Consider the following 18,849-nt stretch of genomic DNA (forward strand, 5'->3'; position numbering starts at 1 on the left):
AAATATCTCCAAACTACTGATAGCTTTAATTTAAAACTGAACTGAATAGATGAGACTTTTACTGTTACTGATAGAAATCTTGCTTTTTGAGTGTGATGTGCTCTCCACATTTCAGACTGGTTCTTCCCTCATGAGAACCGAGGAGACACAAAGATACGAAGCTGCAAGCCAATCCCTGACAATGTTTGAAACTAATTGATTTGACTGTAAACATTAACTGTTTTGGACTTTTGGACTAACACACACAAAAAGAGCTTGAAGTTGGTCCAATCCCAAGATTAAAGATCACAAAGGTCATACACTTCCTGACTTGAGACTGACGTGTGCAGACAAGACATCTATGTTAACCTTTATGGCTTTCATTCTTCTACAAATGTGCCGCGTTTGAATTTTGTTACTGCAATGCTGTGATTAAAGGGGATCATTTTTTACATCCACATATATGCAGAAAATTATAGGCAGGAATAAAATCTCATGTAGGGCAACATATATTCAAAACATAGCCCTTTCGGATTTAGTTATATGGGTAAGAGTTTTAGGAACTCAGCGCCCAGCAGAAGCTTTACGATTGGTTGGTTTGTATAAATTTCTTTTTTTAATCTAATTCATTCCCTTCTCTTTCTTCTTCCTCCCAAACATAAAATTATTCAGTGTTACCACTCCCAAAAGCAATCAGGAGACGTTGCAGAGAAAGATGTTCTTCAGGGTTGGTTAGCGTGGGAAACCTACTCTCGGTGAAATTGTTTCAGGATCAGTTCCAGGGCTCTAAACCCCTCTCCCCAGAGTATTCTGAGCTTTTACAGTTGGCTCTTAATAATGCACACTGCTATAGCACCAGCAGTGAGCCTGAAGGTGACATTGACTTAAAAGCTCTGGACTGTATAGCTTCTTAGGACTATTGACTTCTATACGTACATGCTTGGGGATGGGTGTCAGAAGCAGGGAGAAAAAGTTGCAGAAAGAGCAAGACTTCCGAAAAAAATTGCAAACTGGGTGAAAGAGTTTGAGATGGAAGCTGGTAGACAGAAAAGGGGAGAAATGGCTGAATGAGGATTTCGTAAGAGGCAAATGAAAAGGACTCTTCAGATTGAAAGGCATTTTCAAAACTCTGAAAACAGTGCATTAGACCAGATTTCCCCGCTCAGTACCACTTTCATATTTTGTCATATTTGCATATCATTATGCAATGCTGAACGTATCAAAGAAACCAGCGAGGGAATGGGTACAAAAGGTTCCATCTAATTTTCTCTTCCATTTTCCTTTCTTCTCTCACTCTCCCACATTTCCTTAACCCATCCCTCCCCCATTCTCCTCCTCCTTACATGAAACGCATCACTGCAGTCAATATTAACATGAAAATGTGGCCTTGAATTGCATGATTTCTTTCCAAAATACACATTCATTAAAGGCATTGTTAAAGTTCTGGCTACTCGTAAAAGTTTTTACGATGAGTTCAACTTGATGTTTTAGTTTTCTGCTGGGTTCCCAGGGGCCTTGAAAATCTTAGAAATTTTGGGGGAACGGGAAAACCTCAGAACAGATTGTAAGAAAATAAAGCAACTCTCTCAAAATTACATTTAATTGATTAAGTCAGGAACTGCATAAAAGGAGGGGATGAGTGGAAGTGGGTTGCAAAGTGGGTATTCAACTCTTTTCAGGATAAAGTGTGTTAAAGAGCCACTGTATGACATCTGGTGCTTTCTTTTTCTTTCTTTCTGTGTGTGTAGTGTGTGTATTAATTTCTTTCTGGGGACCAAAAATTGGAGGTTTACGATACTTGTGGGGACCAACAGCCGTTATGGGTGACTAAGATCCCAGTCCCCACAAGTTTGAAGGCATTTTTGAGACTCAAAATGTTGTTTGAGTGTCAAAGTATCAGTTAGGTTATGGTTAGGTTAGAGTTAGGGAAAGCATTATATCAATGAGATGTCCCCACAAGGATATAGTGTGAGTGTGCACACTAATAAATTTAACTAGGCCATGTAAGCCTTAACTGAAAGGTTGAAATTACAATAAGACACAATACAAATTTTACTGAATAACTTACACAGTACACATAAATGTTTTGTTTTTTTCATTAAAAGGACTAAGAATACCAAATTTCCTACATATTTTGCACACATCTTGGTTTTTGGTATACAATAGGAAAACATTCTCTCATTTACCTTTCTGGCAGTTTGATGGTTTCATTCTGAACAGCCACACTTTTCCCTCCATCTCTCTAACACACACACGGCCTCTTACTGAAACTGTCCATGTGATCTGCCTCTCCCTAACTTTTGCATAATATCTCTCAGTTTTCTTTTCCTCCGTCCGCTCTATCTGTCTCCATCTTTCTTGCTTGAAACCAGCAAGTCTAATTAGCAGTTGCTGTCAGCCTGCTCCCTGAGGGAGGAACCTCACACTGGGCACATTCTTCATGCAGACACATGGTCAGGTGCTATCTTTCGGCATCACTGTCTATCCATCCCTGCTGCACAGTAAACTTTATGTAAAAGTTGCTCTCTTGTTGTTTCCCCTCTAACTGCCACACACACACACACACACACACACACACACACACACACACACACACACACACACACACACACACACACACACACACTCAAATATGGAGTAGCAATCTGGGAAACTTGGAGGAATAAATTTATGAAAAATGTCACATCACATGGAGGAATGTCTTTTACCCATAAAACATATGGACTGTTTTTTACTGGAGGGTTTCTAAAGTTTTTTTTTCCAGAATTTGTATGTGTGTTTTTATCATTTTATGGCTGTTTTTCAATCAGGATAGCTTGTGAAAATGGAAGACCAGAATTAGGATTTTATTGAATTAGCTGACCTGCAGACAGCTGAGACTGAAGAAGTCACTTGTATGAGCGATGAAAAGTTTCTCCACTGAAAACGTTATGTCCAGATGAACAGAATTAACATTTTTGGAATACTAGTTCAGATCAAAGAAATAATTGGCTCAACAGATCTTTGGTCAAGGAAAACAGGAACAACCCTGGAGTCAGTGACAAATAGTAAGATGTCCTGGCTTTGTGGAGGGCTTTTTTTTTTTTTTTAGAGAGTAACAAACTATTTTAAATAGAGATCAAATAGGTCAAATAGAGATCTTTTAAATCTTTTACTGCATTGTGCAAGAACTCCATGTGAGAAAGCATTTTCAAGTAAGGATCAAGTTAATGTGGGCCTACAGCGGTGTCAATTAATATGGGTATTTTCAGATGTTGCTTTATTGTACAGTCCCAACAACAAACCTGAATGCGCAAGTTGCAAGTTTTTTGGCATGATAAAAAACCTCTTGCAGGCAATGCTTCGATGGGTATTCAGAGTCAAAGCAACATCCACATGAATGCCAGAGCAGAACACTACATTGTAAAGATTTAATGTTCACTGGAGTACATATTATCACACAAGAACATACTCTGTTCTACACAATCCTAAAAAACAGCTTGCTTTGCAATTACTGTTAGGAGTTCACACATTTCAGTGGTGCGCACACTGATGCACACAAACACAGATGTCCTGTGAGGAAAACACAGTTTACTATTCATTACATTGTTGCCTTAAGTGGAATTTCCTCCCTGTGGCCTCTGATGCCTATATGACTGACTATAGTGAGGCTCCTTGTGCCACCATATTCCCATCCACTATTATAAAGGGAATAACCTGTAGCCAGTGGCACTGATAAAATTGTCTGAGTTGACATCAGAGTGATAAGTGAGAAGAAAGATGACAAAAAGAGAAACTGGGATTTTGTGGCTTTTGAGTGTTTCCAATATTCATTTTTTGCTCAGCGTCAGCATCACACCAAGCATGCAGGCAAAACTGATGGCAGCTTCTATAGCCTCTTCAGACTTCTTTAAATGCTACCGCAAGCCATCCAACACTTTCTCTCCGTTGCCTGTCACCTTTAGACACCTAGTGACAGGCAGAATTTAAACATTATGAACAAACTTCATCAGTTTATTAAGTGTACGCTAGGCAGGTCCTTTTAACATCCTTCAGGCTACAAGAAAACCATTTTAGGGTGTGGTAAAGTCATGGTTAGAAACTAGAAGATGTTCCCTTTAAGTATGAAAAATAGGTGAATAATACATATAAATGGGTAGCTGTGATGTAACTAGGACCCTTATGCTAAACAGGTCACTGGTGACCAGTGTTGGGTAAGTTACTTTAAAATAGTAACTTAGTTACATTACTAGTTACGTCTCTCAAAAGTAACTCAGTTACTTCAAGTTACTCGTTACTTTCAAAGTAACTAGTTACTAGGGAAAGTAACTTTGGTTTTACTCAGAATTCTCTTATTAATGTGTTGCTTCCGTAACTGGATATCCAGCCAGATTGCCAGTCTTCTAGCTTGCTTACATGCCACAAGTGCACTGTGCCACCTACCAATAGAAAGGAAAAGATAATGTGCATATTTCCACAAGAGAAATCCCACGCCTGGACCGCCATTGACTGCTGCCATGATTCTAGCCTACGTCACAGTGTCACGTGCGCCTTTTACATCCAACACAAAAACTGCAGTCGTGGTGCTTTCGATTGTACTCAGAACTCGGAAATTCTGCCTTCTGAATAGGAAGATGTAGGTAACAACAGATGAGCTGCATACAGGGCTGGACTGGGACAACAAAATCGTCCCGGACATTTTGACTAGAGACTGGCCCACCATTATAGGAAAAATCATAAAGCCTTTGAATAAAAACAAACACTGTTGTGACAGTGATGCACACTGTTCTGATGGTATATATGCATTAATCTATCAATCGTTTGTTGTAAGATTCAGATAATTCTTTTTTAAAAGCTAGACATTTTAAATGAGAATAAGAAAGAAAAGTATTTCTTTGTGCCCACCTCTCCCTGTTAATGCCCTACCTGGCCCCCCTGGCAAAACTTTGCTAGATCCGCACCTGCACAGTTACCAGCTGTCAGCTACCTAAAAAAGGATCCTGGGGTTATTTGTCTCTCAGAAACAGTTCATAACTTCCCTTCAACTCATTCATGTCAGCTAAAAGGTAAACCTGTTTCTCCATCACCTGTTCAGCTCTGATGATTCAGTAAGGACATCTCCTGGTTTCATCGTCATGTTTCCCTCTCATCAGATGTACAGTGGGGCAAAAAAGTATTTAGTCAGCCACCGATTGTGCAAGTTCCCCCACTTAAAATGATGACAGAGGTCAGTAATTTGCACCAGAGGTACACTTCAACTGTGAGAGACAGAATGTGAAAAAAAAATCCATGAATCCACATGGTAGGATTTGTAAAGAATTTATTCGTAAATCAGGGTGGAAAATAAGTATTTGGTCAATAACAAAAATACAACTCAATACTTTGTAACATAACCTTTGTTGGCAATAACAGAGGTCAAACGTTTACTATAGGTCTTTACCAGGTTTGCACACACAGTAGCTGGTATTTTGGCCCAGTCCTCCATGCAGATCTTCTCGAGAGCAGTGATGTTTTGGGGCTGTCGCCGAGCAACACGGACTTTCAACTCCCGCCACAGATTTTCTATGGGGTTGAGGTCTGGAGACTGGCTAGGCCACTCCAGGACTTTCAAATGCTTCTTACGGAGCCACTCCTTTGTTGCCCGGGCGGTGTGTTTTGGATCATTGTCATGTTGGAAGACCCAGCCTCGTTTCATCTTCAAAGTTCTCACTGATGGAAGGAGGTTTTGGCTCAAAATCTCACGATACATGGCCCCATTCATTCTGTCCTTAACACGCATCAGTCGTCCTGTCCCCTTGGCAGAAAAACAGCCCCATAGCATGATGTTTCCACCCCCATGCTTCACAGTAGGTATGGTGTTCTTGGGATGCAACTCAGTATTCTTCTTCCTCCAAACACGACGAGTTGAGTTTATACCAAAAAGTTCTACTTTGGTTTCATCTGACCACATGACATTCTCCCAATCCTCTGCTGTATCATCCATGTGCTCTCTGGCAAACTTCAGACGGGCCTGGACATGCACTGGCTTCAGCAGCGGAACACGTCTGGCACTGCGGGATTTGATTCCCTGCCGTTGTAGTGTGTTACTGATGGTGACCTTTGTTACTTTGGTCCCAGCTCTCTGCAGGTCATTCACCAGGTCCCCCCGTGTGGTTCTGGGATCTTTGCTCACCGTTCTCATGATCATTTTGACCCCACGGGATGAGATCTTGCGTGGAGCCCCAGATCGAGGGAGATTATCAGTGGTCTTGTATGTCTTCCATTTTCTGATAATTGCTCCCACAGTTGATTTTTTTCACACCAAGCTGCTTGCCTATTGTAGATTCACTCTTCCCAGTCTGGTGCAGGTCTACAATACTTTTCCTGGTGTCCTTCGAAAGCTCTTTGGTCTTGGCCATGGCGGCGTTTGGAGTCTGACTGTTTGAGGCTGTGGACAGGTGTCTTTTATACAGATGATGAGTTCAAACAGGTGCCATTCATACAGGTAACGAGTGGGGGACAGAAAAGCTTCTTACAGAAGACGTTACAGGTCTGTGAGAGCCAGAGATTTTCCTTGTTTGAGGTGACCAAATACTTATTTTCCACCCTGATTTACGAATAAATTCTTTACAAATCCTACCATGTGAATTCATGGATTTTTTTTTTTTCACATTCTGTCTCTCACAGTTGAAGTGTACCTCTGGTGCAAATTACTGACCTCTGTCATCATTTTAAGTGGGGGAACTTCCATAATCGATGGCTGACTAAATACTTTTTTGCCCCACTGTACAAACCCATATCATGACCAGCAGCTTTTTTGCAGCTGTGGCTCCAGCAAACATCAGCTGATACTAGAAATTAATATTAAATAAATTCTAACAACAGCTGATCAAGCTTAAACGTGCTGCTGTTGTTTAGCGCGACATCCGCTGGTTTCCTCTTTCGGCGCAAAGTGGGCGATAAATAAACAACAGAGAAAAGCCGATCAGCTGATCATTGATCAGTTTTCATGATTGAAGTAGAAACGGGAGAGGGAGGGGGAGAATGAAAGAAGAAGAGGCAGCTGTGCAGCAAAGACACAGAATAACTCCAGCTTTGTGCCTTTTTCATTGTAGCTGAATTACGGGACAAACTGTTCCTTTTCACCTCAATAAGAAACGCGTAATATTTTCTCTGAATACCAGACGGGACGGTTGGCAACTCTAATAACTTATGAACAAAATAAAGTTCAACATCATTAACTTCATAGCACCCACCCAGCTGTATAGAAACTCCGTCATGCTAGCTAGTACGCAGTACGGAAAAAGTCAGAATAACGAAAATAAACTCCACCTAAACTTGGTTTATATCTGACCCAGATAGACTGCAGGTCATAACTTCTTACCCGAAGTTCAGTTCACACTTGGACCGGCGGCCGCCTCTGGTCTCTTTTCCTTCTGCGTTCCCTTTCCTTCATCCACCTGCTGGCCTCCACCACTTGCTAATGTTACTGAATCTGTGGAACCTCCGCGATAGCCACCACATGAAGTAACGAGTAACGAGCCTATCTAAATCCCAGTAACGACTAACGCGTTCCTGATTTTGGCATAATAACTAGTTACCGTACTCGTTACCACAATAATAACGTAGTTACTGTAACGCGTTACTTAATAACGCGTTAGTCCCAACACTGCCGGTGACCTTAAACTGCTCTGCCTCTTAAAATGAAGGTAACTTTAATTTCCCCACTCCATCTATCCCTCTCCAACCCACTCTCCCCTTCTTTTTCATTTCCTGTTTATACTTCCATGCTGCTCGCTTGCTTGTCAACCAAAGTAACATTTCAAAGAGGCATCAGCCTAATTGCTTGCAAATGAGTAGACAGTTGTGGGGGGGTGGGGGGTGCACACATACACCCACAAACACACATTACTGAACATATAATAGCAGAATATATTTGTCTTTCACACCCGGCAGGAGATGAAGGCAAGGGGAGACGGTGCAGAAGTGAATTGGACTGGTCCCTGATGAGATGCTCAGTTCCGGACATTAGCAGTGGAGATAATTAGCTATCAGACAGAGTCCGTCATGGCTGCTGTGGCTTGTTTATGTCAGGAAGATAGGACTATGTGCAACTGTCTCTAAGTCTAGTGATTGAGGTCACATCAGAGGACAGAGGGAGAGTTCAAATTGTCTGTTAATATAAATTCTTACCAAGAACTTTTCAGCATATCCTCAGAGTTAAAGTTCCCTCAGCTAAAACATCTTTATCTTATATTTTAAATTTCTAAATTAATTTTCTATAATCTCTATATCTCTATATAAAATGTAATTTATATTTAAAGTTTCCTTTAAATCCTTTAAAAAGTAGATTCCTCCATGCTTTTGCCTGTATCTGGAAGATAACACACTACTACCATAGACGGTGGTGATACTGTATCTAGAAGCGATTTCCTAACCACCATTAACCTGTTAACGTCCACCAGTGGAATTTGCAATCAACTGGGATTTTGTCTCATCCAGGCAACTTACGGCATTTTCAGTATTATGGAAAGGTAAGTTGTAGTGCAGATGTATTTGAGAGCCGGTTACGTTCAAGATTAGAGATCAGCAGGTATCAAATTATCACCAACCAGTCCTCCGGAATATAGTGTCATCATTCCTGGAAGATCCCTCAGACCCTCGTTGTCCAGGAGGGTCTAAAGTCCTGGCGTTTATTTGATAAGCATCAGTGAGTAATCTAGATTCTTAGACACAACTTTATTCATTTCTTAGCATCTCAGCATTTCTCAGAAGTATAGATGGAAAGTTTCATTACAAGTTTCATCAATCTGCAGTAAACTAACACTACAAATTGTGGATGAATTTCAGAATAATATTCCTGAATGTAAAAATATGAACACTCTGAATATCTTGGCATTGACATGGAGTCATGTAAGGTTAAAACAAACTCAGCCCTAACCCTCACCTCGTTACTGTTGATCTCATGGATGTTAAGAGCCTGAAAGGGACATGGCTGAAAATCACTATTGGATGACTGTAATCTTCATGTTAGGGATGCACTGATACCGATACCGGTATCTGGTATCAATACCACATTTTCTAAAGTACTCGTACTCGTTAAAAGTCCCCCGATACCGAGGACCGATACCATGGTCTGAGACCTGTCTATGTTTGAGCGGCATGTAAGGGGTTAATCACAGGCCCTGAGTGCCCGCCCCGGCTGCAGCTCAGAGCGGGGAGAAAGCGAGGCGAGACATATCAGCTGTGTGGAATTATTTCAAAGTGAACGAAGACGCGAAAACAAAGGCGGACTGCAAATTGTGCTCAGCGAAATTGTCCAGAGGAGGCTCTAAAGGTAGCGCATTTAACACAAGCAATTTAATCAAGCACCTAAAATCCCAACACAACAACGAGTACAAAGAGTTTACCCACGCTTATTTGCCCACGCTTTTTAGCACAGAGGAGCATAGCTGATGCGATAGCAGTGGGACGGAAAATAGTTGGGCATTTTAAACATTCCACCTTAGCCTACTCCCGCCTTGAGGACATTCAGGGACAGCTCAACCAGCCAATAAAGAGACTGCAGCAGGATGTACAGATGCGCTGGAACAGCACGTATTACATACTCCAGTCCCTCATTGAGCAAAAGCGAGTGCACGAACTCCCTGGCTGTATCCCAATTCAGGGTCTGCAGCCTTAAAGTACGCAGCCTCAACGATCCTCAAGAGCCGCGTACTTAAAGACCGCTAAGGCCGGAAGTGCGAGGCTTGTGAAATGGGACGGTCTAGCCTCCGTTGCGCTGCCCAGGTTGCCTAGCAACCATGATATTAACAGCTGGAAACGTTTCATACAGCTTTATTTGACAGAAATGAATCATTTGTTCATTTGTTTGTTTGTTTCTACATGAGCTTTGATCATTCTCTGTAAGATTAAGGTCAGCTATTGAACGGCGTATATTTTAAAGTAAAGGCTTTAAAACCAAGTTTGTACAAACGTCATTAATGTCACATAACTTTGCCGACATGTGGCCAACAGTAATGTTTTAATGTTCTTCGTTATTAAACATTTGCACATAAATAAGTGACATAATATTCAGTACTTACTTAAAGTTTACTCTTCGGGCGACCCTGTCCACCGTTTTTTTCAGCAAAATTATCCACACCCACCGCCGTGCTATGCATTCTGGGATATGTTGGGTCACGAAGTCTACACCGCCACGTTCTTAAAATTCAGGGAAATGAAGGACGCATTTGAGGGCCGCATTTCGAGCAGCCTTCGAATTGGGACAGCCTTCGTCGCGTCGCGGTGACGTAATCGGCCTTGAAATGTGGCCTTTAAGGCTGCAGACCCTGAATTGGGATACAGCCCCTGACTATCTCACCGCTCACCAATGGGCTCTTATGGAGACGACTGTTGCCATCCTCGCCCCCTTTGAGGAACTAACTAAAAAAGTGAGCAGCTACGACGCACTAGCCTCTGATGTCATCCCAGCTGTGACTGTGCTAGTGAGACTTCTAAACAGAGAAACAGACAAACAAATTTAAAATTAAATTTTGTTTTTTTTATAATTATTTATTCTGTAATATGTTGCATAGAAAATGCTTTTCATTTTAAATAAATGTTCTTAATTCCAAACTGGTGCCTTGTTTGTTTATTTGTTGTTAAATTATAGGACTAAAGCTGTTACCTGCAAATTTAAATCATGTTTTTATTAAGTAATCAGTATCGGCGAGTACTGAAATGCAAGTACTCGTACTCGTTTCCAAAAAAGTGGTATCGGTGCATCCCTACTTCATGTCCTCACCCAGCACTGCATTATTGATAGGAATGATTCTGTCATGGAAATCACTGCATGGACTCAGGATCACTTCCAAAGTCATTTACCATGCCATCGACAAGTATGTGTTAAAGTTCCATCAAGCAAAGAAAAACCTATTGGTGAACATGATCCAGAAACATCACCATCTTCTCTGTGCCAAAGCTCATTTAAACGGGTTTGAGGCAAAGTGCAAACATTTCTGTGGTTCACAAGAATCAAAATGTAAAATTCGTTTTCAAATACAAGGATTTTCCTCCAAACTATGAGGGAGAGCAATCAGTTTGTTAGCAGTGTTCAGTTCAAAAGCCTCCATCACTGATGTTATGGGGATGCATTAGTGCCAATAGAACTGCCAGCTTGCACATCTGGAGGGCACATCAATGCTGAAAGGCATATACAGTTTTTAGAGCAATATGCTCCCATGCAGATCTTTTTGGGGAAAGGCTTGCGTATTTCAGCAAGATAATGACAAAGACCTAGACACGTTAAATGGACTGATTCTTATAAAGCACTTCAGCACTTGAAGTGCTTTATACAACTTGTTTCATTCATCCATGCTTTTTCTAAGTACTTTCTATCTAACATTCACACATATTCATAATCTGATGGATGCATCGGAGAGCAACTTGGGGTTAGTATCTTGCCCAAGGATATGTGGGGATCAAACCACCAACCTTCCAATCAGTGGATCTCCTCAGCTGCAGCCACTCCAGAATTGTTGATCTTTTAATTTCCAGAATCAGATGGATGTTAAATTCTCACCCCAACCAGTCGCAGCAGATGACCACCCCTCCCTGAGCCTGGTTCTGCCAGAGGTTTCTTCCTTTTAAAAGGGAGTTTCTCCTTCCCACTGTTGCCAAAGTGCTTGCTCATAGAGTGTTGTATGATTGATGGGTTTTTCTCTGTATGTATTATTGTAGGGTCTACCTTATAAAGCGCCTTGAGGCAACTGTTGTTGTGATTTGGCGCTGTAAATAAAATTGATTGAAATTGAATTGAATTAAATTGATGAGCAGATTGTGGAGAGTTTTTCAAGGAGTAGTCAAATAATTATGAGTATAAACAGCATCTATCTATAGAGGTAAAGTCCCATTAATCTTGGGAATGAGGTTCTTAACACCTAAATGCTATAAAGAGATACAATGGCCACCTTCATTTTCCCACCATGTTTTATTTATGTCCTACACTCTCATCTCTCGCTGTTCTTGCAGTGGTGTTACCTCAGAGCTGTTTGCAGCCTCCAACCCAGGAACCTCTGGTTTCATTATTTACAGCGCAGACATAAATTAATTATTTTCCTGAAGGAACCTCTGTTGCAGTCTGTACTTCTTAAAAATAATAATCAAATATTCATTTTACATCCTCATCAGTTGTAGGAATTGAGTATGTGAGTATTTATTACAAAGCGTGCTGCGGGGAAAAGCCTGTTCTAACGTTTGAGTCTAAGGTTTATTTTTCAACAGGATCTTGAGCTTTATTGTGAAAGGTTTATGTGGAAAATAAACAACCGGACACACGATGGTTTTACCGTCATTATTGCTAACGACAACGCATAAAAAATCCGTAGTGTGGTTATATAAAATATAAGAGAAAGAGAGAACTTTAAGAAATTAATATAGCCACTACAGTGACCATCAAAACGATGAAAAAATATTGCCGTAAACAGTTTATTTTGCGACACCATGAAACAAACGATAGCGTAAAATGAAACGATAGACTTTTTTATATCGTCATCCGATATATATCCTTATATCGAACAGCCCTAGTATGAAACCAATTACAGACTAGGGCATTGCCAAAGTTTTAGTGTCAAGAAGGTAGCTAAGTCCTGGCACTGGACAGCAATAGTTACGTCAAATATCTCATAACACAGAATTTTTTTACATGTTGATATGATGTTGATACATATGAGATATCACTGGCATATTTTAAGTATATGGAGCTCATGTCAGAGTGACTTGCTTAATGAAATGGGAAACTGGATTAATACATAAAATAGCACTGAACCTGGTAAATTACCAACAAATCTAGCTACAGTGATTTCACTCTTCTGAATGAAAGATGGTGCCGGTGAGGTCAGCTGCTGTCACGACTGCTCCGACCACTTTTTCTTTGTCTTTGTTTTTTAAGTTAGTTTTCAGCGTTTCTAAATCGGCAAAATCATCACCATTAGGTATGACAGTGACACTCTTGTTTCTATTGGTATACAATGTACTCACAATTAGAAGTTTTTAACTCCGGATCCGAGCTGGCCGAGTGAGATCTTGAGGGAGAACAAAGGGAAGCGGCAGCGGCCTAGAGGGAAGCGAGCCGGCGTCAGGAACAGGCTGAGAGCTCGTGCACACCGCACACCTCTGCCTGGCATCCTGCTCGCCAACGTCCAGTCACTGGAGAACAAGCTTGACGACCTCAGGGCCAGGGTAAAGTTCCAGAGAGACATTCAGGACTGCAATCTCCTCTGCTTCACCGAGACATGGCTGAACCCAGCGGTGCCGGACCACGCCATCCAGCCGGCCAAGTTCTTCTCGGTTCACCGCATGGACAGGACACGGGACGTTGTTCCTCTCACACGCTCCTGCACACCAAATATGGAACTACTGTCCATCATGTGTCGTTCTTTTTATCTACCTCGGGAATTTACATCGGTCATTATAAGTGCCGTTTATATTCCACCACAAGCGGACACGGTCACCGCCTTATGCGAGCTGCATGAGGCACTCACACAGCACCAGACACAACACCGGGACGCTGCGCTTATTGTGACGGGGGACTTTAATAGCGCCAACCTCAAACGCGCAGCGCCGAACTTTTATCAACACATCACCTGCCCCACCAGAGGTGTAAGGACACTGGACCACTGCTACACTACGGTCAAGGACGGCTACAAGGCACAATCCCGCCCTCCGTTTGGCAAATCTGATCATGCCACCATCTTCCTCATGCCAAAATACAAACAAAGGCTGAAACAGGAAGTTCCGGTTCAGAGGAAGGTCGCGTGCTGGACGGATCAATCGGTGGCCGCGTTACAGGACGCACTCGATGACGCAGACTGGGGCATGTTCAGAAACAGCTCCGATGATGATGTCAATGTGTTTACGGAAGCGGTTGTGGGATTCATCGGGAAACTAGCAGATGATACCGTGGAGACAAAGACTATCACAACGTTTCCCAACCAGAAGCCGTGGGTAGATATCCAACATCTCTTTATCTCAGTCGGTGATCCCCACATGCTTCAAAGAGTCAATCATTGTTCCTGTCCCGAAGAAACCCCACCCTGCTTCTCTCAATGACTATCGCCCTGTAGCCCTCACCTCAGTAGTGATGAAGTGCTTTGAACGCCTGGTCAGAGACTTCATCATTTCTTCACTACTAGACACACTGGACCCACTACAGTTCGCTTACCGTCCAAATCGTTCCACAGACGATGCCATCTCTCATCTCCTCCACACATCACTCACTCACTTGGACACTAGAAGGGGGAATTATGTTAAAATGCTCTTCATAGACTACAGCTCTGCATTTAACACCATAATTCCCTCCACACTCACCACCAAGCTGGAGCATCTGGGACTCAGCTCATCTATGTGTCAGTGGATCTCCAACTTCCTAACTGGCAGACCACAGGCAGTAAGGATGGGCGGACATGTCTCAGCCTCGACCACTCTCAGCACTGGCGCCCCCCAGGGGTGTGTTCTGAGCCCCCTGATGTACTCTTTGTACACATATGACTGTGTGGCCACTACCAGCTCCACCACCATCATCAAGTTTGCTGACGACACCGTCGTGGTGGGCCTGATCTCTGATAACAACGAGACGGCCTACCTGAAGGAGATTAGGAATCTGGAGAACTGGTGCCAGAGGAACAACCTCCTTCTAAACGTCAGTAAGACAAAGGAGCTGATAGTGGACTTCAGCACTAAGCAGGAGAGGAACTACCAGACCCCCGTCATCAACAAGTGCCCAGTGGAGAGAGTGGACAGCTTCAAATACTTCGGACTTCACATCACGCAGGACCTGTCATGGTCCTGTCACATCAACACCATGGTGAAAAAGGCCCGTCAGCGTCTCTACCACCTCAGACGCTTGAGAGACTTCCAACTGCCCTCCAAGGTGCTCAGGAACTTTTACTCGTGCACCATAGAGAGCGGGAAACATCTTAACCTGGTTCGGGAACAGCACCATGCAGGACAGACGAGCTCTACAGAGGGTTGTGCGGTCAGCTGAACGCACCATCCGCTCCGAGCTCCCTGACCTGCACTCAATCTACAGCAGGCGGTGCTGGACCAAGGCCAGGAAGATCGTGAAGGACCTCAGCCATCCCAACAATAGACTGTTCTCTCTGTTGAGGTCAGGAAAGAGATTCCGCTCCCTGAAGACCAACACAGAGAGACTGAGGAGGAGCTTCTTCCCGCAGGCGATACGGTCTCTCAATCACACCACCACACAATACTGACCCACACATATAGTTCTCACACACACACTGGACATTCTGGACATTGTTTTCACTTCATCACTTAAATCACTTTAAGCATATTTGCACTGCACAAGACATAATGTGGATTGCACAACACTGGTTAATACTTGTACAGCTGCTGTTATTGTGTGTGTGTATATATATATATATTTATTTATATTTCTTCATACATTCTTATATAGTTCTATATTGTGTATTTTGTTGTACAGTTATTTTATTTTCAACTTTAATTTATATATTTTATCTTATTCTTTCCCAGTTAAATTTACCCTTCATTCTAATTTGTGTTGTACAGTTATTTCATTTTTAACCTTAATTTATATTTTATTCCTTCCTAGTTAAATTTACCCTTTTTAATTTTTCATATTTATTTCCTATCTTATTCATAGCTTTTTCCTTTTTTGTTTTCTTTAGGTCACGAGCAGTTGTCCAAGCATTTCACTACATATCGTACTGTGTATCACTGTGTACGTGACAAATAAAATTTGAATTTGAATTTGAATTTGTTCATTGACTATATTCTAATAATAAGCAATTCATAATAACAATAAGAATTCTATTAATAATGTTGTTGTTACTAATGATAAGCTCAAGTTCTGAACTAAAATTACATTCACAAAATGAAACTCCAACATTTCAAACAAATTACAGTGAATATAAGAATCAAAGTTAAGCCTCGGGCTGAATACAAATCATATTTCATGGTGTTGCTGTGTGTTTGAAATAACTCACCGCCAGAACGGACAGAAGCCACTTCTCACTGCCTCTGCGCGCGCACACACACACACACACACACACACACACATATACACACACACACACAGCATCTTGTCTCTCTAAGCCTATGTCTTTCCAATGAGAGCCTTCTTCTGTCTCTGACACAGACACACACACACACACACAGGGAAGGGTTCTCGCTGACACATTTTTGCAGAAAAATCTAATTCATGTGCTCTCCGCCTGCAGTAAGCATAAAAAAATGTGGTATAAAAAATGTGCAGGTAGGTTAAAAACCGCAAAGGGCTTAAATTTAGGTCAAACTATGCTGTAAACAGATGCAGAGACTGCCCGTGGCTTTCAGTATGTGAGGAAGGATGACAATAAGCAGCGCTGCAGAGCAATGTTCATAAACTCTGTATTCATAGGCACCCGAGTGTGTTTTCACTCCAGTTATTTCAGCTCATTTTCATGCATTTTATTACCGTTTTTCTTATGTGGTAACTAAATATCGGTTCAGCTTTTGACATGCTACCTTTGATGTTCTGCACGTGGATAAATAATTTTTCATATACTTCATCATTCCCACAGAGCCTCTGTTGTTGACATTTGCAGACGGTATATGAGGCGCACAGATAAACTCAAAATGACTGTCCACAAGCACAAGCGGGCTGACACTCGGGTCAATACATGATTTATAAGCAGTCGGTATTTTGCATTGCTCCCCTGTGGACTTGCAGCACCGCCAGTCAAATGCAGGTTGCGTCATCCATAGGAATTGATTAATATTTGATCATGATGTTAAAAGCAGTGGTGAAATAGCTGCTTTTAGAGTCAGCATTGTGGTGAGTGCTGATTTAAGCATCTTGCAGCTTAATATACAAGCTGAGAACACTCAAATATTAAAACTTATATAAACAAGTAGCAGCCACCATTAATGCTGGGAAAAAGCTCCACAAATCAGCTATGTATGAATGAATAACTTTCTCTATCAATGTGGAGAAAAAATGACCATAGTGCAGGAGAACGTGATCTCCAGACTATATGTTTCCTGTTGTTCAACTGGGTACAAATTCAAATGTTTTCAGAATTTATATGTTACCCACCACTACCACGTATCACAGGAGCATCAACTGAAGCCAAAATGCACAGACTTCGCCCAGTTCTTCTAGGGTGGATACCAAAGTCAAATAAAAGACATAATTTGTCCACTATATCCAGGACTGCCCTGGGATCCTCTCCCAGTTTTACATGACTGAAACACATGAGAGCTTCCAGAAGACATTCTGCTTTCGATTTGGGGGATCAGTGACTCTCCTCTGATCCTGAATGAGTGAGTTATATACTCTTAAGGTAAGGCTAGATGGAGGAAGCAATTAGAAATAAGTGAATTGAAAACTTTGTCTTCAGCTCTGTCTTCAACATAAGAGCTAAATTCATTGACCAATAATTTTCTCCAACAGATTTTTCTGTAGAAGGAAAATGAGCACATCTTAATTCAGTCATCCGTCCATCCTCTTCCGCTTATCCAATTCAGGGTCGTGGGCTGGGCTGGAGCCTATCACAGCTGTGATAAGGCAAGAGGCAGGGTACACCCTGGAAAGACTGTCAGTCTGTCACAGGGCTAACACAGATGGGCCATTTAGAATAACCAGTTAACCTAACCCCTAACTGCAGTCCAAAGACTTTAGGGGGAAGCTGCAGTACCTGGAGAAAACCCAGACAGACAAACAAGAACATGCAAACTCAACACAGAAAGTCCCTAATGGACCTTCTTGCTCTGAGGGAACAGTGCTAATCACCACGCCACCATGCTTCCCCACATTATCTTAAATTCTGTGCAGTAGCAAAATTGGGATAACCATTGATTTTTCACCTTCAGCACTGGCTCTCAAAAGAAGTGCAACTTAACAGTGCAAGGACAAATGTGCAGTATTTCTGTAGTTTCGTCTTTCATCATAACTTTTCCGTTTGCTCCTCTTACAGAGGGAGAGACTGCGAAACATCGAGAGGATCTGCAACCTGCTGAGGAAGGTAAGCAGTGAACAACAATTTTCATTCATCTTGTGCAAGTCCTATACATGGTCAGAAACAAAGCAGATTGGAGACTGGTAGGGAAGTGCACAGAATAAGAGGGAAAGAAGAAATGCATCTTGTAGTGAAAATTCCGTTTTCAGGTGACATATGATACAATGTATCCAGAAAGCTTTCACAGCGCTTGACTTGTTCCACATTTTTTTCATGTAACAGCTTTATTCCAAAATGGAATCAGTTCATTTTCCCAAAAAAATCAACACACAATGGGATGATCTGATATCCTCGTGTTGGTGTTGTTCCCAGACCATCATGAAAATGTTGTTCCAGGTTCAACATTGCAAGTGACCAATCACATTGTTGTGACGTTATTCCTTTGCGCGCCAAGCCATTCGTGCATTTATGAAATTCCAATGTTGCAAGGACAATATTAATTCTGCTTACTGTTTATTAAAGGGTTACGGTTAGGGTTAGGGTCAGGGTCCGTTGATCGGTGGACAGAGGCGGTTTCATGCAGCTTAAGTACAGTTTTTTGTTTTACGCCAGTTTTTCCCGAAGTCGCAAAAGTATGACGTCACAGCATTCTGATTGGTTACTTGCAATGTTGATCCTGGAACAACATTTAGTATGATGATCTGGGAACAACACCAACATGAGGATATCAGATCAGCCATACCCCCTGATGACATATTGAAAAACCTTTGCTTGAAATTCTTACATATTTATTGAAAATAGAAAGCAAAAATAAATTGTGTACATAAGTATTCAAAGCCTTTGCCATGACACTCAAAACCAAGGGTGTCGAACTCCAGGCCTCGAGGGCCAGTGTCCTGCAGGTTTTACATATCACCCTGGATTGCAACACCTGAATCAAATAATTAGTTCA

At 41.8% G+C, this 18,849-nt stretch overlaps 1 protein-coding gene across 4 annotated transcripts in view; it reads left to right on the top strand.

Moving 5' to 3' along the window:
• Positions 1-18,849, top strand: part of cnih3 (cornichon family AMPA receptor auxiliary protein 3) — a 134,137-nt gene that overhangs the window by 34,862 nt on the left and 80,426 nt on the right. For all 4 annotated transcript variants that reach the window (XM_026194025.1, XM_026194022.1, XM_026194021.1 and 1 more), the window contains exon 3: positions 17,916-17,963. In XM_026194025.1, coding sequence (XP_026049810.1) covers positions 17,916-17,963 — 48 coding nt within the window. The remainder of the gene's footprint in view (positions 1-17,915; positions 17,964-18,849) is intronic.

The sequence above is a fragment of the Astatotilapia calliptera genome, chromosome 15 (genome assembly GCF_900246225.1).
Source record: "Astatotilapia calliptera chromosome 15, fAstCal1.2, whole genome shotgun sequence".
In the NCBI taxonomy this organism is placed as follows: domain Eukaryota; kingdom Metazoa; phylum Chordata; class Actinopteri; order Cichliformes; family Cichlidae; genus Astatotilapia; species Astatotilapia calliptera.